Genomic DNA, 25,260 nt, shown 5'->3' with positions numbered 1-25,260 from the left:
AATACCATATCTGCCTAGCTCGCAAAGACACCGGGAAATAACAGAGGCGATCACGTACCATATAGCCAAGGATATGTGTCCAAGAACCACCGAGAGCAGTGAGGGGTTTAACAAAATGATCGCAACACTTGATAAAAGATATAGCATTCCCTCACGCAACCATTTTTCCAATGTTGCGCTGCCCTCGCTGTATGCGAAATGCCGAAAAGAAATAGAAAAAGAAATTCTCAGGCTCAGCCTTGAATATTTTGCTGCCATGACCGACTTATGGTCAAGCAGAACTGCGGAACCGTATTTGAGCTTGACAGTTCATTTTATTGACAGCGAGTTTGAGATGAAAAGCAAGCTTTTGCAAACTTCGTTTTTCCCACAAGACCATACAGCGGAGTTTATTGCAGTGGGCCTCAAAGAAGCGATGTCCGCTTGGGGCTTGGTGGAAGAAAGACTTGTGTGCATCACAACGGACAACGCAGCTAATATGATTAGGGCAGCATCTGTGAATAACTGGCCGAGGCTACACTGCTTTGGTCACAGACTTCATTTACGAAAGGAATAATCGTCATTATTAATCGTGATAAAAATGTTGAGCAAAATAATCGTGATAATCATTTTTTCTGTTATCGTGCAGCCGTGCGTTTAAATATACCAATTACCTTACAAATGCATTTAACAGTGGCACAACTCCTCTCTCTTTTTCTCTCTTCACTCCTTCAGGTGAGGTTTGTCCTTCTTCCACTCGATTCCAACCTGCCTGAATGAGGTAGAGTGGCTTCTTTTTATCTTGGACGTTTGAGTACTTCTGAAGCTAGGGCATAGCCCATTGGAAGTACTTCTGGATCAAATGGAAGCCCCATGAAGTAGGGATCATTAATCCATGCATCTCTTCCTGGTGGATCCCTTGGAACCCAACAGGGTTGCCCCACAGACTACAGGTCCCAGCACGCCCCATGGGTGTCCATGTAGGAATCCTGACCCATGGATGCTGCCCTCTAGCGTATCAGCGAGCATATAGTCCTGAGAGGTTATCTCCCCCTGTCCTTTCTTCATACTGGCCTCCTGGCGGGTTATTGATCTTCAATCCTTTGCCTAGCACTGTAGAAAATCTGAAACAGTTACTCATACATTTTATATTAATGTGAACATGACAGCAAATGGTTTGAAATTTGTACCAGTTTTTATACACTTCTTTTTATATTCTGTTGATGAATACAAAGACTCTGTTTTCTTGTTAGGGCTATATTTATTCTTTTATTAACCTAATTTTGGCTGACCATTGAGCAGTGAAAGTTAAAATGGGTTTTTGAACCTGTTTTTGATTTTTAAGTGCATATGTATTGTTCTATTTTATTTTAACTTTGAAGGAATTTTAAATATAATGTAAAAAGTTTTCAAGACTCTGCTGAAATTCAAGCCCCATACATATATTAGCATTTAAACTGCATTGCATCCAAATGCTCTTAACAAAAAATGTAGTTAAACAGAAATAGTCTAATCTCATTTCTTGCCCCATTAAAAATGACTGAAATAAGCACACTGATCATTACATATTAGCCATGGTAAATAGGGTAAAAAGACGAACACATTACAAGTTTATGACTTTTGCTTAATCTTGTCTTTTTTAATTACAATATGTGCTCACCATAAACTAGCAACCTTTTGTGGGTTTTAAACATTTTGTGCATATACAGTACAAAATATCTTCCTGTAATCATTTGCATTAGACCACATCCAAGTCCATTATTATACAATCTAGACCAATTAACATTAACATGGGTGCTTGTGTCGCCTATCAATTTTTTTTTTCTCTGTTTCTTTTTTCTTTTCATCGCAGCACAATGTGAACTGTGGCCACTCCAGAAACACAAAGTATTGCCCTAAACATTTATGTTCATTTGGATTTTATTTTTTTGACATATTTAATTTGTAAACTTTGTTTGAATCGATAAAAGTATGAAGGGTAAAAACACTGTTAGGGTTGCACACACTTGTTTCTTGAACCTCTTCTGCCATAGCAGTTGTGATTGGTGAAAGAATGTGTAGGAGCTTGGATACTGAAGACTTTTGTGCAGTCTACAGTGACTTGTTCCTAAAGTCATGCCAGTCTTATTTATAAATTGGGCGCAGTTCATCTCTGTATGATTCACTAATGATGTGAGTAAATTGAACTGAATCATTGCATTATAATGATCAGTAGTTAATATGCAAAATGAGCACTGCATGGAATGCTTTGTCAGACACTATTTATTGACTATGTGAGTCTGCTTTAAGGGTATAGTGGTCACTTTTTTTTTTTTTTGAGAACTAAGTGAAAGAAAAGTATTCCCCTCGACCCTATCCCAGCCCCAGTGATGCCCACAACCACTATCCCCCATAAGTGGCTGCAGTTGTTAGCTGAAGGAATGTAATTATGCCTTTCTCTTCTCTGGCCAGTTCAGGAGCCAAGTCACAGTGTGGAGTCTGGAATAATAGGAAGCTGAGTCGAGAAATTTGAAAAGTTCAATTCAATTTTGTATATTCAACATGTAAAAATATTTAGAAATATTCTGACTTTAAATCTTGAGGTGATGGTCCTAGTGGCAGGAAGCCAGAATCCCTTGAATAAGCCTACATGTGCTTGATGGTCAAACACAGAAGGGGAAAATCAATCTAAGAGTGCTTTATAAGTAACAGGCTGTCCTGGTCAGTCCATCAGGATGTGATATGAATTTGTGTTCTGATCTAAGTGTAAAATAACTGTCTTTGAAGTGAATGAGAAATTCTTTTTAACATTTGTTGCATTTGTTTTCTATTTGTATTCATATAATGATATGCTATTAGGTAGCTAATTCATAGTCCTGCCATGCCTTGTAATTTAAATCTAGCTCCTTTTTAAATGTTCTTCTTATCACATACTTAGAGAAACTCATAGAATGAATTTGATGCATAGTAAAACTTTCAAGGAGTGGCTTTTACTCCATTCCATTACCAACAAGTAGTACTGGTGCAGTAAATACTGTTGAGTGTTTTAAACTGTATATGATTGTCAGAATATACTAAGTCAGGTGTGAGAACATGGCATCATAGCATGTCCATGTTCAGCCTATAGTGCTTGTTATTATGTTTGGAGGTGGCAACTCATGGACAGTTAAGTCCTATAAATCATAGAAATGCACACTTGAAAACTGGGTTAATTTGTCTATAGTTCTATGTGGCAAGGTTATTATAGTTAACTAAAACTAATATCAAAACTGAAACTATTATTAAAAAAACATTTTCGTAAACTGAAATAAAATAATTAACAAAACCGAAATGAAAAACTAAAACTAAACGAAACTATTAAAGTAGCTGGAAAGACTAACTGAAATAAAATAATAATTTACTAAAATATTTTTAGTTTTCGTTTTTGAATGAATATTCTTGCCGTTAGTCTTTAACCCTTGTAAGTTTTAACTCTAAAACAGAAAGTCATCGACCACGAACCGCCCGCACATATTCATCCAGTGAACGGTGGCTGGTGATGGAGGGCAGCTGTTCACACAGCATTTGCGGTGACAGAGCAAGCTGAGTGCGGGGTGCATAAAGCGTGTGAAATAGAAAGCGATATGCGTGCCGCCTTTCTTTGTGCTTGTTGTATATCAAGATGTAATTCAAATGGCTGAAATCAGAATGTACTGGTCAACAAAATGTTTACCATATGGTTGGAAAAATCACGAGTGAGTAACATTTCAGTTTATTTCTCAGGTGTTTGCTTTTTGTTGAGAGCGATTCACCTGCCTCTTCGCAAAGGAGAAATCGTTTTTACTTTCTCATATACGAAGTATAGAGAAAGTATAGTAATCATGAAAAAATTCGACCTCGATATTTTGATGAATCTTGACGTTATAGACTAACCAGTGTCCAACAATACTATTTTTTTTGGAATTGTGTGCGTACGCACGTGCGTGTTTGTGTGTGTGTCTGTGTGTGTGTAAACACGATAACTCAAAAATGCAACTAGATAGATGGATGAAATTCGGCATGTGGTTGTTACACCATAGATCTGTATTAACTTTTGGGCCAAATCCATCACCCGGAAGTGGTACTTTACCTGAACACATACTCGATTTTTTTTTTTAATACAGCTGCAGAGTCCGATTTATTCAATTTTACTTTTATAATAATTGTTCAATATATTATTAATTTGATTTGTTGTTGATGGTTCCTTAATGTACATAATATAAAAATATAATCATTGTCTTGCGGTTTATTCCTCAAATATCCATCCCCATATCTGAGTATACAAGAAAGTCTCGAGGAGACCACTCCCGGTTGTTGAAAATAAAACGGCACTGATCGAGACTGACTAGGTCATCATACAAGATCAGCATATTGTTGCTGATCAATCACTTTTGCTTTAAAAACATCGTTTAACAACAAAGCGATACAAACAAAGGTAGAGAGTCTGACAAGTGATGAAAAACTAAACATACTAATGGGTTTTTGTATTTATTCCATATTTATTAATTTATCTTTTTTAGTTCATATTCACAACTCAAAATACCTGATATTGTGAAAGTAATCCATTAGCAGAATTTTAAAATATTTGTCTCCCTTTTTTCAACGTTTTTTCTCCCCCTCTCTCAAAATAGATAGTTGAAATCATCATATTCTTTTTGTTCTTAACATCAGCCTTATCATACATATTGCATACCAGGGATTTTTCCTGCCTTGCATCCAAACCTGCTGTGGTAGACTCCAGGTTTCCTGTGATCCTGCTCTGGATAAACAGGTTTAGATAATGTATATGTTGTTCTTAATCTCAGACGCTGTCTCTGTTGTTTTATGCCTATCCGTACTCCTATTACCTGCTCTTGCTCTGCTCATTATGGGTTTACTGTCCTTTATGGTGGTCTATTCAAGACTCACTGCCCTTAACCTTCACACTATATGCTTGTTGTTCTTTGTTTCCCTCAATACAGCTAGGTGGGGTCAGCACACTCATTCAAGTCTAAGAGCCCTGTTCTTCCTAAGCCCCTGTGATTTTCATGAGAAAATATTTTAAAAAGTATAAAATTGTGTAAAATTGTTCATATTCAGTGTCTGGTTTTGATTATGCTTGTTTTTATCAGACAAAAGCAAGACCAGATAATAAACTATGTGGTGTAGTAAGCTTCCACTAACATTAAACTCATATCCAAATCTGTTAAGTGTACAGTTCTGTCTGATTGTGACACAAAACTAACTCTGTAGGCGCTCCATGTCATAATTACTAAAACTAAAACTGAAACTAATATATATAAAAATAAAATAGAAATGTCTTTGTGAAATAAAAACTAAACTAAAACTAAAAATACACGATGAAGGAAAACTAAAACTAAACTGAATTTCCAAGTAAGGTCAGAAAAAATATAGAAATAAAAACTAATATAAAAAGGCAAAACTATAATAACCTTGCTATGTGGAGATTATGAGAAATTTGGTGGCCCTTAAAAAGGTCTGTGTGAATGGAGTGTGAACACCCTATATATTGAACCAGCTTCAGTCAGTAATTGAACATACCACTACTACCCCTATTGTGTAATATTTTTTAATATATTACATTTAGCTGCTCCTTGATACTTCTAATGTTGTAAGAGGGGCGCGGAAAGTGGGCTGTTGGCTCCTGGAGTCAAATTTAAGTGCCATTGTCTTTGGGGCCAAGTGCCCAAGTATTATAATGTGGATACAGTTTTGTGCTATGGCAATGTGAAAGTTCAAAAACAGAAATGAGTATTTTAAATAAGTCCTTTCTGGGAGTAAAATGTCATTAGACTATATATGGAAAAGCCAGTCTCATTCTTAGGTTGGTTTGGTGATGAAAATGATCGATGATTTCTTATATTATAGTTTTCAAAATCACCATAGTGTTCAAGCTTAGTACTTTTTGGGGTTAAGAAAATGCAACCGTAAAGTCATAATAATTTTTTATGGTTACTGTTTTGTAACTTTAAAACTTAACTAATGATTCGCTGTCTTCCTAATGCATTTGATAAATACTTAACCAATGCTAACCATTTTCACAATATGGTTTTTTTCTTTTTTATGTGGAAGGAAAACTAATTGCTTGGTTGAGTTCATCCCATACTAGAAGAAAGTTTCCTCTTAGAAATTAAAAATTCTGCACAAAGGTTTATCAAAACTTTCTTCTTTCCAATTTACTTATTACTTAAAACTGCCTTAATATCACCTTAATAAGAAGAATAAAACATGATATCTATCAATTTATTTGTGGTGCCAAATGAAATTACTGCATTCACAAACATTCTTTGAACAGTTTGGTATTTTTCTTCATTTTAGTATCTGTCTAAGTCCTTTTTGTGCATTCCTGTTGAGTTTTTCTTAGAGCCTTATTATTAAGCAAGTGCAGAGCAGGGATTAGCCTTTGTCTTTTTCTTGAATGGTGGCTTTAGTAAAAGGAACAGGGTCTGTATTTGGTAATCGTCAGTTAGCACAGTGTAAGACTTTAGAATTTTTGACAAGCTGATGTAAAGTACTAATCAAAGGTAATAAAAGAACAAAAGCATGAAATACAAGAGCCAGGGCAGCTGTAACTGTATTATCCTAAACCAAATTTGGTGGACTCAGAGAAAAGTTGTGTGGTACCCAGCTATACTGAAAGAACTTGAATAAATAAGACACTCCTTACAGCTGTGGAAGTGTTCTACAACTGACAACATGCTTTATGGGTATGCAAATGTGGTGTTGGGCTTAGTGCTGTCAGGCTGGTGCATCTTGTTGAGTTGCTAGACTAAGTACTTTCAAAAAATCTGTACTTTGTATCTTTTTAAAAGATGGAAATAAGTGTGTAATTCTTATTTCATTGTTTTTTTAATATTCAGATATCTTTTGCATTATGTAAAGGAAAATATATATATAATATACAGTATATAATATTGTGACCGGTGTCACAGCTAATTCACTGTCTCTGATTGCAGCATCAGCTGCACTTAATCAGTGCGATAGCCACTCTGCTGTGCTTTCTCCTTCAAAAAATCTTGTTCTTCTTTACGCTGAAGCCAGTTCTGAGCTGATGGCACTGCTGGACATCATCCGATTTTGAAGTGTAATAATCTTGATGTGTCTTTCATCTACTGCACTAAGTTTCCTTGGCCGGCCACTGCGTCTATGATCCTCAACGTTGCCCGTTTCTTCAAAAGAGCTTGAACAGCACATCTTGAAACCCCAGTCTGCTTTGAAATATTTGTCTGGGAGAGACCTTGCTGATGCAGTATAACTACCTTGTGTCTTGTTGTTGTGCTCAGTCTTGCCATGACATGAAACTGTCTTCCACAACCTCACCTTGGTAGCAGAGTTTGGCTGTTCCTCACCCAGTTTTAAGCCTCCTACACAGCTATTTCTGTTTCAGTTAATGACTGTGTTTCAACCTACGTGTGACATTGATGATCATTAGCACCTGTTTGGTATAATTGGTTGATCATACACCTGACTATAATCCTACAAAATTCCTGACTTTGTGCAAGTGTACCTATAAGAATTGATGCTGGTTTGAAGGCAAAAGGTAGTAACACCAAATATTGATTTGATTTAGATTTTTCTTTTGTTCGCTCACTTTGCATTTTGTAAATTGATAACAATAAACAATCATTATTTATATTTCTGAAAGCATTCTTTGTTTACAGTATTTTTTCACACCTGCCTAAAACTTTTGCACAGTACTGTATATATGTGTGTGTGTGTGTATATATATATATAATATATATATAATGTTACGGCCAAAACCCGAAATTGGCCAAAGCGGGAAATGGCCAATGTTGCTGTAAATTGACTGGCCAATGTCCGATCTTTTCCTCGATTTCGGGATTTGGCCAGCCAGTTTGCGAAATGGCATGGGGCGATCGGCCAATGTCGGAAGGAAAAAGGCATGAGCAGCGATTTGTTGCGCACTTAGTAGTGCAATTGCGTTGAGTGTAGCCTTGGCGGCTCATGTTCAGAAAGCGGACGCCCCTTGGTTGTTTCACAATAATTATGATCAGGTATATAAGTAGATTTCACATTTCTGTTCATTTTAGCAATAAAATAGTGACTTAACATCAGGGACCTATTTTATTGACCTTAAGGTTAGTGTTTGGGCGAGGGGAAGGCCGTCTCAAGTGGCGTCCGCTTTGCTGAACAAGACCCGCCTTGAGCAGTTTCTCTTGCAGAATGGAAAACTCACTTCTGAATCTGCATCTGAAAATTTTTAAGCATCTTCGCACCTTGAGCGGACAGTCTTACATCAGCACATTGGATTTTGACCAGGGAGTTCTCGCCACTTCGCGAAGTGGCTGGCCAAAGTGGCATATATGCCGGTCATTTCTAGTACTTCGGACTTTGGCCACACCTCGCGGCCAAAATGCGAAATGGCCGGTCAATTCGGGAACTGGCTGAACTTTGGGTTTTGGCCGTAACATATATATATGTATATATATATATATATATATATATATATATATATATATATATATATATATATATGTATATATATATACAGTATATATATTAATATAATATAACATAAAATAATGGGTTACACAAGTAAATTCTGCAGAAATGTGTCTCATAGTGATTATGTGTCTGTGTCTGTCTGTGATGTACTGAAAACGATGGAGGTGGTTTGTCTTCTGAAATTAGTCAGATTAAATGGGGGATGTGGATTCTGTCCCTATTTTGTAAATCTGTGTAGTGCAGAACCTTGCCTACCTTGTTTGGAGGAGTGTTAAACTGAGTGAGAATCACCACATTATGTGGGTTGACCCTTGTTGATGGCATAGGTTAGCACGGAAGGGATTAAGTGTCACTTGCAGCCTTATAGTGGTTGTTTAGAATTAATCATTCTTTGACAGATTTACTCACAGTTTATTTTCAATAAATCAACCAAAAATTACTGCCAGCACACTGACTTATCCGGCTTATCTCTAGGAAACTACCATATAAAGTGTGAATTGAAACATCACCAAGATTAGAGCCTGTATTATTAAAGTTTAATTGCAACAAGGTTTATAATTCTTATGTGTAAAGGGGTCTAATTGAGCAACTGAAGGAGTCACTTATGAACTTAAGCATTGCAAACAATTAAAAAATTCTGCCCACTCAACTTAATGAATTTTTAAAAAAAATTTTTTATCTCAAAAAACAAATCCTAATCATAGCTTGCTCAATATGAGACATACAAAAGCTTTTACAATAATGGCTTCTATGTTCGTCTAACTGCTGTACCACATACATATTTTCCCCATTATATTTTTGACATGTTTAAAATTTTCACAAGGAAATAGAAGGTTGGAGGCTATCCCAGCTAGCAAAGGATGCAAGATAGGAACAAATCCTGGACAAGGGTTCCAGTCCATCACATGGTGAACACACACACACCAAGCACACACTAGGGCCAATTTAGCTATTAGCTAACCTGCATGTCTTTGAACAATGGGAGGAAACTGGAACACCTGAAGAAATACCACCTAGACATGGGGAATACATGTAAAACTCTGCATAGGAAGAACCAGAACGTGAACCATGGTCTCCTTAATGTGAGGCTGCAGCGCTACCATTTAGCTGCCCTGATTATGTATTAAAACACATTTTACCTGAAACTATTGGTAAATGATGCATTTCCAAGTAATGAAAATGGCACAAATAGCCCTAGTGTCAGCAAGACATCAGTTCTTAATAGGCCTTAATGATTAATTTTCATGCCATCCTGAGTTGGTACTTTCCACAATACTGGTTACATTTTCGTTTAAGAACTGTATTAAAGCAGCAGTGTAATTATAATACAGCTTTTAAAAGAAAACTAAGCAAATCTATAGAGTGAATCTATTCTGTTGATTTTTCAGTGACACTACAACTAATAAAGTGCAAAAATAACTTTTTGAAAATCACAGATTTGTAAGATTTTATTTAAGTGTTGCAACCTATCCAACCAAGCCTTGAGTCTGATTAAGTGAGTTTCAGAATGTTATGTACTTTCTTATTCAATACTTAAGATATTAATAGTTAAACATGAATAAATGTGCATTTTATGTTTCAGGAGATGTTCTAGTTGCAGTCAATGATGTTGATGTGACAACTGAGAACATTGAACGGGTTTTATCATGTATCCCAGGTCCAACTCAGGTAGGTCAAATGTATAAAGTACAAGATATCCTTGGAAAACCTGTGAAACCTAACATATTTTAAGCGCTGTTTTTTTTTACTTGTATTTCCCTAAATGAAAGAAAACCAAGCTTATATAAAAGTATATTAAAGTTCTGTCTTTGAATATTCCATGTAATTTTAGCAATAAAAAAAACTCGGTGTGTAAGTTTACCTGTTTCTTAGAACATAAATTTGTTTCCAGACAATTGTGTTATGTGTTTCTGGCCAGTTAAGCATTGTATATTATATTATATTTAAAGGGTATTTCCTAATTTTCTTATTAAAATTATTATGTAAAAGTGGTCAATGCCAGAAGAATAACCTCAATATTGCTTCAAAGATGTTATAAGCTTAATCTTAGTGTATTATTATGATAATGAGGCAATCACTTTGTAAATGGTAGTTTGCTTTTAAAATATTGATCAATTTTTGTTGTGAAGAAACACTTTCTGGGACACTAACTAAAGTAGTTTTACAAACTTTTTTTTTTTTAACTCTTGGATGTCCTAGCTTTACTTATGGTTTTCTGATTTTTTTTTTATTTCTTATTCTTTTGTAGACTGTTTGCCCATTATTTTAGTTAGATTAATTCCAATAATTATTTTTCCTAATTATAAAATGTTTGAAAATATTGAATGGCTTTCTTGGAAAAGGACTTAACTTATTGTCTTTGATATACTAAATAGATATTGCATATAGGGGGGAATCCATTCCCGGACATTTTTCATTCCTGCATTCCTGGGAATGAAACTGCTGTAATTCCTGGGAAAACGGGAACGGCCAAGCTCACATATATAGCGTGTAAAAGTATAAAAATCGATCAGGAAATAACAGAGTTATAGTTGAAAATAATTAAGGTGGCGCCATTGCTGCAGCTTGCACTTCATCGGGCAACAGCTTTGAACAGCAACTTGAAATTGCAATGCGTCAGTCTGTTGCATCCGCATTATCTGTGCCAAGAAACTTGCCATCACAGAATGATGACAAGAAACTGGATGCATCAGTAAATACTGAAATGGCGGTGTTTCAGAGCAACGGAAAGCGCGGGCGTTGTTTAGAACAAGTCTATCAGTATCTGATGACTGTGCTGCCTACTTCAGTGGAGGCAGAGAATGCTTTCTATACGGCTGGTGTACTCTGCACGAAGGTGCGCTCTCGCATGGACGACCACATGCTGGACACGTTGTGCTTTCTACGCTCTTATTACCGCAACTAAAGATACATGTACTTATATGACAGCATGAACTGTTTGTAGATCAGGTTAGTCTTTTATTTGTGTCAACATATTGCAGTAGTTTTATTAAACATAAGTGTCAGTCGTTCTAAAACTGTTCACATGTGAGATGCCTGTGCACTGTGTCATCCCCGGGAGCCCGGGATTCCTGAGTTCCCGGGAATAGATAAACCCGTCCGGGAATGGATTCCGTAATTGCATACTATACCATAAAATCCTTTAGTTATGTTAACTTGTGAAGTATTTTATACTTCTCCGTGATTCAGTGCACTTTAGACTAATAATATTTTTAGTTCATGGAAATGGTCCCAGTGAGTCACTGTTAAGCTGCAAAGACAGAACAATAATTCTTTACATTTGTTCATCAGGATCTGATTAAAGTTGTTTTTTTTTTTTCTTTTTAACATCATCCGCTTTTTCTGCAGACTTGTTTTGTATATATTGAGCATATCCTTCCCTAATGGTTTTATAGGCAGTGGTGTTCTTTTACATGCCAAATGCATTTGGTTTGATAAACACTGTTATAAAAAAAAATGTGATGAAAAGTGACATTTAAAACCAGTAATTGGGGACGAAAATATCCTGCAGGCAATTTTCCTAAATTATATATTGTATGTCATTGGGATTTTTTTTTTTTTTTTTTTTTTTTTTTTTGCTGCTTGCAATCTTTTTAAGTGTTCAAAGATTTCCATTAATGATGTAATGGCAATCGCCATCCTCTATCCTATATTGTACAGTATATAAACAATGTCAGTATAATTTAATTGTAGATTATACCACATCACTTTTTAGAAATAAGATATTTCAGTTTAACTTGAAATCCATGCGAAAGGGTAAATTGTGACCTGAGCATTACTGTATACTGTATGATGCCACACAAAACAAGGTGTTGAAATTCATTTTTTTGTATTTTTGTTTTCCCTTAGACTTCAGAACATTTTAGCTGCCAAAGATGTATAAAGATCACAAAGTTGATTAAGTAAAAACGAGCATGCAGGTTACATTGCATTAATATGGCTATAAAATATGCAAGAAAATGAAGTTTCCCAAAAAGAGAACACAGAGTTTATAAACATCTGTTTTCACTGATAAGCAAGCGTGTAAAGCTTGTATTTAAAATATTCAAATCAATCTGTTTATCCAGCATGGTCCCCATGACCAAAATGGAAAAATTAGGATCATGAGATTGATGAATATTTGGTAAAGTTTTTATTGTAATCAATTTTTATTCATGTCAAAAACAAATAGTAAAGCAACAAGAAATTGTTTAAAAAAAAAAAAAAAACATTTTCATGCCCCAACCCTCACTCCCCTGGTGCCCAATCCAAAACCAACCCCATCATTAAATTATTCATAAAACATGCATATTGATAACAAGTCCCAAAGGCCCTTAACAAAGAACGGTGAATTCAGGGGTATGTTGTCAGCCATGACTTAATCAGGCAGAGTTTTTTCCCCATTTACTAATAGAATGTGCAGGTTTAGGAATTCAACACAGTCTTCTTCTTGTACTTTTGAAACCTTAAATGCTGATTTCATAGTAGTAACCCCCTCCACTGAATTCTGGAAGATGGCCGTCCCTGTGAATATAGACAGATCATGGGGTTCTTTGACTTGAAGCCTGTTGCTTTATAACAGTTTTTTGCCAGTGTTAAAGCTTCATCTTGTTCTACTCTTGTTTGCTGTAGCATTCCTGGCTGCTCCTCTAACTTGTGCTGCAGATCTGTTTTTTTACTTTGATAACTAAGTAATTTCCTTTTTTCTTAAATTTACTGTTTCCCACCTTTTGTTAGAAACCTAATAATGATATCTTACTACTTCCAAACAATTTCTTAGAAATTACATATACCATCTGTCTTAACTCAATAAACCAGCATATCATGTAATATGGCCAAAGATATATTACAAAAAGCATAATAAATAAAACTTTGATGCCACAGTTACTTTTTCAGTCATTGGCTGTCATCATCATGGCAGGATCTCTCTCTCTCTTTCCAGTTATCCTATGCACAGGGCCTCCTGTTAGTCTTAAGTGCCCACCATGCTGTGTCTGCTCTGATCTCACCATCACTTCTCACAATTTCAAAGTCAGTATTTTCCAGGGCACTCACATACAGGGAAAACTTGCATCTGTAGCAATTACTCAATGAAGCTTTCTGAAAAATTCTGTCCGATTTTTTTTTTTTAAATATATTGTCCTTATTCCATCTTAGCCTGCTGCATACCACAAAGTGCCTAATATGGAAGCGATTGACTGAGACTACTAGCATCTGTCTTTTCTTTGGCTTCCATTAACAAGTCTTCAGCGCTCCTTTCTTTTTAACACCCTCTTCTCATCCAGCTCCAGACTGCCGCTTGCTTTTTATTGGAGTGATTCACTGGGACTGTGCTGCTTCTTCACTTTCTACCTCTGATTTCACCTCTCTGAATGTTTTATCAGAATCAGAACTTAACGTACACGTCTGCCTTTATCTCCATGTGGACTCTTCTCTATCTTCTTCCCCTGCTCTTTTTTTTTTGGTTGGTGTTGTGTGTCAGACCTTTTAGAACATAACTTACTTTGTACTTCCCTTGCATCACACTCATCTAGAATACAGCCATACTCCACAGAGCATCACATGATTGATTCCCTTATGTGGATAAAGTTAATCTGTTTACTGTATCCTCTAAGAGAACTACAAGTATCCCAAATCATCTATAATCATGAAGACAATGGGGAAAAAAACCCCAAAAATAATTCATTTTTTTGTGCTTTGTTGCATTCTTTAATCTTGAATAGTGTTGATCAGTAAAATTGTCATTTCTTTCACTTGTGGTACTTCAGCCCCCAGGGTATTGAGGTATCGGTGAACTTTGAAAGGTAATAAGGGTCTCGAAGCCACAAACTTTGAGGAACACAGCCAGAATTCCATCCTGTAGACATTAAGAAATGATAAACTAAAAGCTTGCAGTATTACGACTGCTGACACAGGAAATATAACACTGATCCATGTGACTGGTAAAGCAGCACCACATGGCTAATAATGCATGCAAATTACCCATGAACCCAACGATCTCAAAACAGTCCTTAATGGAGCCCTCTCCTACCCCTCGTCAAAAAACATAGGACACTATGTTATATATTAAAAACAAAAATGTATTATTATTTACATGTTGTTTCTTCTTGATGGAAAAAGACAGTACAAAGCATCTGCACAGATACATGAGAAACACAAAAGATGTTCATGCTATGCCCAAAGCCATAACTTCAAACAATGGCACGTGCCAGTTCATGACATGGCCAATGTGTGCCGTGAGACTGGAACTCTGTGAACACAATGATCTAAATTTTATTTATTTATTGCTAGGTTGTGGCCATTTGTTGTATTTTGTTCATGGATTTTGTTCCATCTGTGTCTTTCGTTGTTTGAGGCATGGAATCGTTGTGGTTAGCACTGCTGTCTCACAGTTCATATCACTTTTCTGGCCACAATAATTGGTCCTGCATAATTGTCAGACTTTTCCCTATCCCTCAGTGATGCTTAAATGACCATTACTTCATTATAATCTACTCAAAACTAGTTCAGTCCCTCCTTTCCCACTGACTTCAGTGCATTTCCAGGATTTTGCCGAAGTTCACAAATATTTCTATGATTTCTCCCAACTCAAGGCAAAGTGAATGCAAAGGGTTTACCTCCACACTAATTTTGAACAAAACTGACATTTTGAAAGAAACAAAAAAAATCAGAAAAAAGTTTTATTTTATATTGCTGCTTTAGCCTTCCCAAGATGAATTTAAAGAACAGAATTATGTTACAGGTTATTCGAATATCTTTTATTTTTGAAGTACAAATGGGTTAAGTGACCTGCTCTAGTATCTCCACTAACTTCTAAAACCAGGCTAAACATTTGTTTTGTCTTTCACTGTAGTTTGAAAGCATGTTTTCTTTTAAATTTTTTATCAGTTTATCAAAGCAATTGTGCTTTATTGAAAATACTGTATATAATTTACGTATACACTTTGTACATTTCATATTATCTTAAGTAGGTTAATATTGCCTAAAGAATCATTTTAATTGTTTTGTAATGTTAGTATGTATGCTTTACTACATTAATTGCATTCAAAATATGCAATGGTAAACCTTTGTCATGTTTATTTTTCTTATTACTTTGCTTATTTTTAAGATGGGCTATGTTCTCTCTTATATGTAAGTATATGTAAATATATCATGTATACATGTGTGGGTACACATGTAAGTATATTATTCATGTCAATATATTAATAGTCAGAAATTATCATAATGTATAGGTATGTACCAATGGGTCTATACTGCTTTCAGCTTATTCCTAATGCAAATAACCTTTTTTCATTCAAAAAATGTATATTCACATACCAGCTTGAATATCAGCACTTTTTTGCCAATTAAGAAAAATCTGAACTGTGATTAATACAGTCACTCACCCAAAAAATAAAGAAGTAAAAGAGGGTTACTTGCTATCAGTCTTTTCCCATAAACAAGAAACCACTGCTTTCAAAACTTCTTGGCTCTATTGAAGAAAAGCTCAAAGCTGAATTAGATTTGTCTCCACAACATACAATGGTTGCTGTATGCTTCACCACTCCACTTCAGCCTCCTGCATTGCCCATTACTCTCTTTTCTTCTTTACACAAAACAAGAGAAAACTTTTATGTACATTAAATAAGGAGTAGAAACCAAAATGCTCAAATTAATCTGTATGAAAACAGACATTTGCTCAAATTAATCCATAGGAAAATGAAACATTTCATTGAACAGCAGATGATAAGCTCTTTTCTCTAAATGGAGGATGAAATTCTTGACATCTTTTAGTAATCCTGGACAGGATATGTACTTCTGTGTTTAAAATGCAAAAAATTAGTTGTAAAGTAATGTATTACACACAAAAGCACATACTTAGTGAGAGACAACATGGTGAAATCATCTTATGTCTTTATGATCAGGGAATGCATACAACTCAAAGATGAAGGGCATATGTAGTAAAATACCATTATCATAAAAGTAAGCATAGACTGTTTAAAATTAATGTAACATGCCTATGTCATTTTTTCCTTCAATAGAAAGAGAATTTTGCTGTGTCACCTGATTGGTAACTGGGTTTTACCATTGGCATAAATATGTTGCTACTGCGGGTTTTTTTTTTTTGTTTTGCTGGCTACCCTACAGCATTTTCTTCTGATTGGAAAACTTGCCATTCTGAGTACAGTATATCATCCTGAACATTTTGAAATCCATGCACGTAATCTAAAAGAGTATATTACTGTAATCCTGGTATACACAGCATACGTTTTTATTTCTCTATTGTGACAAATAGGGGCACTGTCGACCCCATGAACCCTCAGACCAGATGTCAGACACCAGATAAAAGTCCAAATATTGAATTTATTAGGACAAATACGCTGCGGTGGGTTGGCACCCTGCCCGGGATTGGTTCCTGCCTTGTGCCCTGTGTTGGCTGGGATTGGCTCCAGCAGACCCCTGTGACCCTGTATTCGGATTCAGCGGGTTGGAAAATGGATGGATGGATGGAGGACAAATATGTGCACAAAGCACCCTCCTCTCCACAGCACTCATATAAATCAATACAATAAACAATAATCAATCTTCCACTCTCCCAGACGCATTGCCACCCTTCCACCCAGCTCAGCTCGCCATCTGGGATTTCCCATGGTCCTTTTATAGTCCATGACCCGGAAGTGCTCCCAAACCCCTGTCCATGTGATTTCTTAGCACTTCTGGGTTGGATAAAAACCACTCTTTCTTCGTCCCGGAAGCACGTCGTTCCTTTTGTCCATGTGACCAGAACGCACTTCCGGGTTATAGGGCACGTAGTATTCCCTGAGCCTCCCTACAGCGTCTCCTGGTGGTCCCCATGGTATCCAGCAGGGCTGGTTGTAAAAACTACAAGGTCCAAGAGGCCTTGATGGAATTCGGGGAACTTCCATGCTGCCAAGAGGGCTCCATCTGGCGGCTTGGAGGTGTTGGCCGGAATATGTGGCTGGCCATCCCTCACACTATTTATGTGAGGCCAGTCTTCACTGAAGAGCTGTATTAAAATTTAATTAACTTTACTGAGCCATTAATTTTCCAAACCCATTGCAAAAATTAGAAATGAATATATATTATTGGTGATACATATTTTCAAGGGATTACGGAGATTGCAAGTGATTTACAAGTAAAACTAAACTGCTTTTTTGTATGTTGTGTTTGGAAACTCCTTAGTTGTGTCAGACAATTCCCAGGAACAGCTAGAGATGCACAGTAAGGCAGATGTTCACTTCCGGTTCTGTATAACACAATTTCTATATAAAACAATTCTGCCAAGTATGTTTACAAGTATAAAACATCATAAACTGCACATAAAATACAACATTTTCAAACCCAACTAATCTAATTCAGGATTGTGGGAGTCAACCGCAGTTTGATTATCAGTCCATTGTTTGGCAATATACAAGCTAAAAATAGTTATAATATGCAACAAAACAACATTAACATACACTATGTGTTGAATTTTTTTTTATTTGTTTTTTTAGTATGTCTAAAAGTGAAAAATCATATTGAATTATATGTATACATAGAGTTGAAATGAGCATGTAATAGAAAATAATTTTTGCCATTTATAATGAAATTAGGATGCACATTCAAAAATAAATGGCATCTGGCACAAAACATAGATCCTTATAAAAATCGTCATCAGTCACACATCCTGAACCAATGCACTTATGAGTACTTCTGTATCTTTCTTGTTGAAACCCAAGACGTCTTCATCTGTAACCTAACTAGCAAACTTGCTTGTTATACTACAGTAAAAAGAATGATTTTAGCCTCGGTGAAGAAAATGAATGTATCTGTATATCATTATTCAATCAACCATTCTAACCCTATGAACTAGAATAGTAACTCTTCAAGAAGACACAGAATGAGGTTTTATAGATTCGTGTTCCTTCACCTGTGAACTAGACCCACCTTTTTGGTCAGCATGACACAATACTCACAGAGGTTTTACTATCTAAAGAATCGATAAGTTTTATTTTTGAAAGTCAATGACTTTCCACATATTGCAGCAACTGTATATTGTATCCACTTTTAAAGTTACTATGACATAATGCATGCAGATTTTGTATTTTTCTAAAGAATCAGTGAGACATTTACACTGAATGCTGATATTTTTAACATATAAAACTCCAGTTTTGGAACACAGGTAGTCCGTTGTCTCCATTTCTTGTCTGTGTAGTAACTGTAGTTCCAAGTATATTCAGATGTTCATACCTAAACTCAACAAATCGCAATAAATTACATTTTTACAAAATTAAAATACTTGGAGTGTTTGACTGATATTTAAAATTAGAGTGGCATACACATAGGCTGTACTTCAAGAGTGTATATGGACTCTATCATAGGTAAGAGGATTATCCTCTTTAATAAAACCCAAGTGTGCGTCCATGTGTCCATGTGTGTGTGTCTTCTGGTGAAGTGCGCATGCGCGGGGCACGGTGTGACACTTCACAAGACAGAGAGGGCGGGACCTATAAAATATCACGCGGCCGATCCAATCGGATTTCGGTAAATGAGGTAAGACCTAAAACATAACACACGAAAAATCCAATCGGGTACTGAGACGCGGAGACCAGCTTCCCCAAAGAGGAGGGATTAGTGTTTGTTGTGCATGTGTTCACTCTGAGGATGTCAGATTTGCGATTAACAAACTTGGCCCGGTAAAGTGACAGTCGTTGAAGGGGTTTTCCTAAATATATGAATTTTCATGATATTACAATAGGATGACTTTTAAAAGTAGATTTATTTTCGCGCACATAAAATCTGTTGCTGAGGAGATGCCACACATACAATAATCAGCTGCACGCTAGCACAGATTAAAATACTTGCTGGGGAACTGCACAATACTTGCTGGAGAGACGTATTACTGCGAGAGAAAATTAAAGGCACACAATACAGTGACGCATATCACAGTCACATACAAGCCAGGATTACTGTAACAGAAAATAGACGGTCCCTTGCCATTTAATATAGACTGTTCCTACTAATGTTTATGCACTACTGTTCTAGCGCCCATTATTGTAACGGGCTTAATTTCTAGTTTAATTATAATATTCATAACATTCTCCATTTAACATAATCCAGACCTGGTTTGCTTCTTGCCTTGAGCACAATACTGCCATGACAGATTCTGGTAACCCACATACCTGAATTGGAGTGAAGCTGGTTGAAGAATGTTATGTTAAATGATTATGCGCTGTGTAAGTGTATTTGAGATAACTCTCACAATTTAATTTTGTTAGAAGTTTTAACATCACTTCTCTTCGCTTTTTGTGTTTCACAATGTCCACACAATTAAATCATCAACATTAATATCTATTCGTCGTTGATAATTGTCAATCCACTGCAGTAATATCATTAATGGTGTGTTTTTACATTATTATTATCAGCATTATTATTATAGTTTTACATACCTTAAAATGGACACATAAATGAAGCTTTGTTAATTTGACATTTGTCTTTAATTTTAGGGTTAATATGAATCTTTCTAATATAACATTACATTATCTGTTTTTCTTACTGTAACTTCAGCATCACTGTGTGCCACCTTACCATAGCAAAAACCACAATACAAAACCAAAGTGTATTTATTCAATAAAATGCACAAATGGAGAGAATATGAGCTGATTGTCATAAAGGGTTAAGTTAAATAAATTAAAGACTGATGAAAATCTTAGCCATCTCATAGCGCCTGTATCCAAACTTGTTCCAAGTCTTTTTCACTTTTCTATGCCATAAACACCAGTACAATTTTGAGTTGTATGAGATTTTAATATTATCAACATTGCAGTATATCCTTTATGATACTAATTTTTGTAAAAGTTTAATGTAGTTAGAAAATTGGCAGTACTAGGAATCTGTTTTGATATTGTTTTGCCAATGATTAAATTTCTAGATTTTGAACTGGTTAATGAAGTACCCTGGCTTTTCATTACTAAGTATTTGTAAGGCAAAGATAATTTTTGATCCTGGTCTTTCCTTTCCCCTGGAGCAGGCCACTTTAAAAATAGGAGAGGTGTCAACAGTGCAGTTGAAGAAGTAGGTACCAGAAAGTGTTTTCTTAATGGCACAAACAACCACCTGCCTTATTGTACATAATGTAGATTACAGTCTCAGTAACTTAATAGCCTTCTCTACTGCTCTTTAATATCATGTTCTGCGACTTCCTTCTAGTAGCTTTTTTACCCTTTCATCAAAACTGCATAAAACACTAACTAGTATTAAGTCAAATAAATTTAATAATTTGTAATGACATTACCTAGGCTTTAATGTGGTAACGTTATCTTTAAGTTTTAATTTTTAGATCATTAAAGTAATGAATATATTCCATATGAAAAGCAGTTGAAAAGTTGACATTACTAGTTAGTTTGCCCCAGTCTGACATAAAGCCCAGATAAAACTTGTAGAGCTTTTGAACTGTAACCTAAAAAAATTAGACCAAATAACCACAAAAAGGTAAACATTCTTAAGAACACTAAAAATGTCAAGTTCACAGCTGTAACTTGGCCACATAATTGTTCAGGGCCAAAGAGGGAAAAAGCATATCAATTCACAGATTTTGTAAGTGGTGGAATCTCCTTCTGGAGAAACAGTAGCCTTGGCCAAACACCTCCTATAGTTGTAATGTTTTCTCACAAATTTAGGTTACCTGCGTTGAAAGGTTCAGAGTTATTATTAATTACTTAATATTTCCAAGGCTGATGCAGCTTTAAGAATGAATGCTATGTTACTGATGGGGAGGAGGAAGTATTTGAGGGTATGAGATTGTGTTATAGTTTTAGTACTGAATAATAATTAGTTATTTGTCTACAAGAACCATGATTGCATCCATTTTGTCTTTTATAATTTGATGAGACATCATTTGAGGATGGTTATAGGTTATCAAGGTGAAACTTTTGTGTGTGTTTTTTTAGCTTTCTTCACTTACAAAGTATGAGTGTGCAGCTGAATTGGTTAGAAGAATTAGTCATGGAATGTGTGTTATTACCTGGGAAGTACGCACTTGTGACAAGAAAAGATATTGTTGGGGATGTTTTTTCTTTTTGGAACTGTTATTTCAATAACTGTTGCTGGAGTCTTTGAGTTGAATATAATAAATTACACTGAAAACTCATTTAATGAATCATATGAGAATGAAACTTCTTTATAATTTAGTTGACAAAATATGTGTTGGGGCACATGAACAAATTTGGGTACCAATCTTCTAAAGTGCAGTCACTGCAGCATAGTTGTTGTCCATCATTAATTTTTTGTGCAAGTTGTTATAAGTGAGTGCTTAGTTAATTTACACATACTTTAGATATATTAATACTTTTAAAAATGAATACATGTAATTTAATATGTCACAGAAATGTAAAGCAATATCTATACAGACTACAATGCAGATTATAAAGAGGGTAGAAGATGGAGAAAAAAAATGGCACATAGCAAAATCATTGGGATTAGCCCCCAGCCATAAAAAGAGCCAGTGCAGGGTGTGGAAGAGGGGATGGCGATAGAGATTGCTTAGCTAGAAACACTTCAGAGATGCTTCTCTGTTGCCAAACTTTATTAGTCTGGGTGTGTGTCCACTGGTGAGATTTATTAAGGATTTTGGCTTGCATCATCTCAATGAAGTGGGGAAAATGAGGCAGGTGATGTTTTCTTTAGACCCCAAGTGACCCCTAGACGGCAATAAATGAGGCAGATGAGAGCATGTAGAGAGCCATATGGGAAAAGCAGAGAAAAATCTGGGAGTTGGCCGCAGCATTGTAGTGTGGCCAAGGAGAGAAGTAACATTAGTCTTGTGAAACACACCCATCACCTTTGTGGTATTAAAATGTGGATCCATATTCCTCCTATGTTAAATCTACCTCTGATAATGAACTAAAAATACTTTGGAATGCTTTGTTAACTTGAGGTATTACTGAATAGTATTGGAAGCGGTCATTTCTGTGCTGTTAAACTTACTGCATGTTTTATTTAAGAGGTTGCATTCAGAAAAAGGTTTGTGATATCTGTAAAAAATAATTTAACTTTATTAATAATTTAACTTTATTTAAAAATGATTTAATTTATAATTTAATAATTTAATGTCTGGAAGGTTCTATAGGGGAAGTTTATTGTGTCAAAATATTCTTTTGAGATCCAGGGGAGCTAGAAGTAAATATGTTTGTAAACATAACAGTGAAAGCCCTGTGCGATTAGATAATGGCAAATGCTGCATTTTGAGCTTTAAACCAAAATATTATGTAAGAATCTTTTTTGCATTTAAGAAGAGAATAACATAACTATGTTGGAAGGAACCCATACTAAGTTCAAAGAGAAATCTTTGGCAGAGTTTTGTAGTTTTAAAGACTTTTCTGGATACGAGGTGGCAAAGACTGAACTACATGAACCAGATTGGTGGCTTTGAATGTGTGCCTTTATTAGTGGAAAAGACTAAGTGGATACAGCTGGTAAGTGAAATGCAATTTGTTTGGAGATGGCTCGTGCAAAGTTATGAATTCTGGACTATTTAAGATGGGAATATTTTAGAAGCTGGGAATGTGATAAAGATTGTGAGAAATGCAGTACTCGTAACAGCATGTTAAATGTTGTTTTTCTGTACCTTAATTTGAATTGGAAATAAGTAGTCCAATAAGTTTGGTTTTCAATGTTAAGCATCTTTTAGATAAAGTATTAGAAATATTGCTTGAATTATCTAATAAAATTTGGAGGCAATAATGAAGCCTGTTTAAAGATCCATCATATTTGGCTAGTTACAGACCTATTTTTCTTATACGTGTTTGGGAAAGTGAGTTCAGTATATTGTTTTCAGTAAAGTTTTTTGAATGGGAGGTCCATGTATGATGGTTTAGTGTAATGAAGAAATTTTTGTTTCAGTAACTTTATTGGTAAAATAGTCTCTGTTGGCTCTTAGGAAATGTTCCCTTAATACAGAATAAGCATTGGATAAATAATAGATTTATTAGGGATCGTATTGTCACATGTACCAAGTACAATGAAATTAATAGTTACATGTGCTAATCAACATGCAACACATTGCCATTCTCTGGCACCATGACTTGAGACTATAACAACCTTACCTCAAAGCTTCTGTCATCCTAACCTGAAAAATTTCCGAACACAGTTTACAACACTGCCACCATTAGGAGACATATTAAGTGTATTCAGATGCAGGTGATGATAAAGCTATATTTATCAATAAGACTTATTAACACTTTTTTTATTGCACTTTGTTATTCATAGTAACATTTTATACCAAATTATATTGGAGAGACTTCTGATTAAGCCGAATTGTCTGGATTTTGAAGGTAGGCAGTGCATATCCTAATGTCTGTTAGCGTATTCATTTACAGTTGAACCTTGGTTCACGACCATAATTCGTTCCAAAACTCTGGTCGTAAACTGATTTGGTCGTGAACCGAAGCAATTTCCCCCAAAGGATTGTATGTAAATACAATTAATCCGTTCCAGACCGTACGAACTGTATGTAAATATATATTTTTTAAAGATGTTTAAGCACAAATATAGTTAACTAGCAAAATACCCGCGCTTCGCAGCGGAGAATTAGTGTGTTAAAGAGGTTATGAAAAAGTAAAGGAAACATTTTAAAAATAACGTAACATGATTGTCAATGTAATTGTGTTGTCATTGTTATGAATGTTGCTGTCATATATATATATATATATATATATATATATATATATACATATACACATATAGTATATATATATATATATATATATATATATATATATATATATATATACTAGCAAAATACCTGCGCTTCGCAGCGGAGAAGTAGTGTGTTAAAGAGGTTATGTAAACATATATATACATAAACATACTGTATATACATAAATATATACATATACACATCCACATATATATACATATATCAACATATATATACACATACATATATATATATATATATATACACACACACATGCAGACACATATACATATATATACATATACATATTTGTATATCTACATATATATACAGATATATACATATATATACATATACATATTTGTATATCTACATATATATATAAACATATATACATATATATACATATTTGTATATCTACATACATACACATATATATATATATATATATATATATATATATATATATATATATATATATATACACACACATATATATATATACACATACATATATATATATATATATATATATATATATATATATATATATATATATATATATATATATATAGCTGATTACCCAGTGGATTCGCTCACTGAGTGCAAGAGAAAAAAAATGAAATGTATGTATAAAATAAGTTTAATTGCCAAATTTATTTTTCCACAAATAAAGAGCACTTACAATAACATAGAAATCAATATAAACAACATTAACATCATTATCATTTGAGAATATGAAGTAATATATAAGAAGCACATTGCATATAAATATAAATTATTAAACATTAAAATGTTCTTCTATAAAACACTACCGTGGCTATTCGTTTGTCTGTCCAGGATTTTAAATCAGCTGTAGCTCGCAAACCGTTTCACCTATTGACTTGAAATTTGGTACACAGATACTACATCACGTCTACTATTCGCTTTCCCACACATATGAACACATATATATATATATATATATATATATATACACACATACATATACACACACATACACATATATACATATACATACATAGTGCGTTGCAACACGGGCTGTGATTGTTACATGGGAGGGAGACGACAAATCACAGCTTCCCGCTTTCTAATCGGGCTTGTGATTGCTGCTTTGACGGATGCCCAGATCCCACAGTATTTCCCCTTAGGAGAGGCGTTAG

At 35.0% G+C, this 25,260-nt stretch overlaps 1 protein-coding gene across 2 annotated transcripts in view; it reads left to right on the top strand.

The window, feature by feature from the left end:
- Positions 1 to 25,260, top strand: part of intu (inturned planar cell polarity protein) — a 160,911-nt gene that overhangs the window by 62,945 nt on the left and 72,706 nt on the right. For both annotated transcript variants that reach the window (XM_051927641.1, XM_028802234.2), the window contains exon 3: positions 10,025 to 10,110. In XM_051927641.1, the coding sequence (XP_051783601.1) occupies positions 10,025 to 10,110 (86 nt within the window). The remainder of the gene's footprint in view (positions 1 to 10,024; positions 10,111 to 25,260) is intronic.

Source organism: Erpetoichthys calabaricus, chromosome 5 (assembly GCF_900747795.2).
Source record: "Erpetoichthys calabaricus chromosome 5, fErpCal1.3, whole genome shotgun sequence".
Lineage (NCBI taxonomy): Eukaryota > Metazoa > Chordata > Cladistia > Polypteriformes > Polypteridae > Erpetoichthys > Erpetoichthys calabaricus.
Note: the sequence above shows the minus strand (reverse complement) of the source record. Positions and strands in the feature narration are given on the sequence as shown.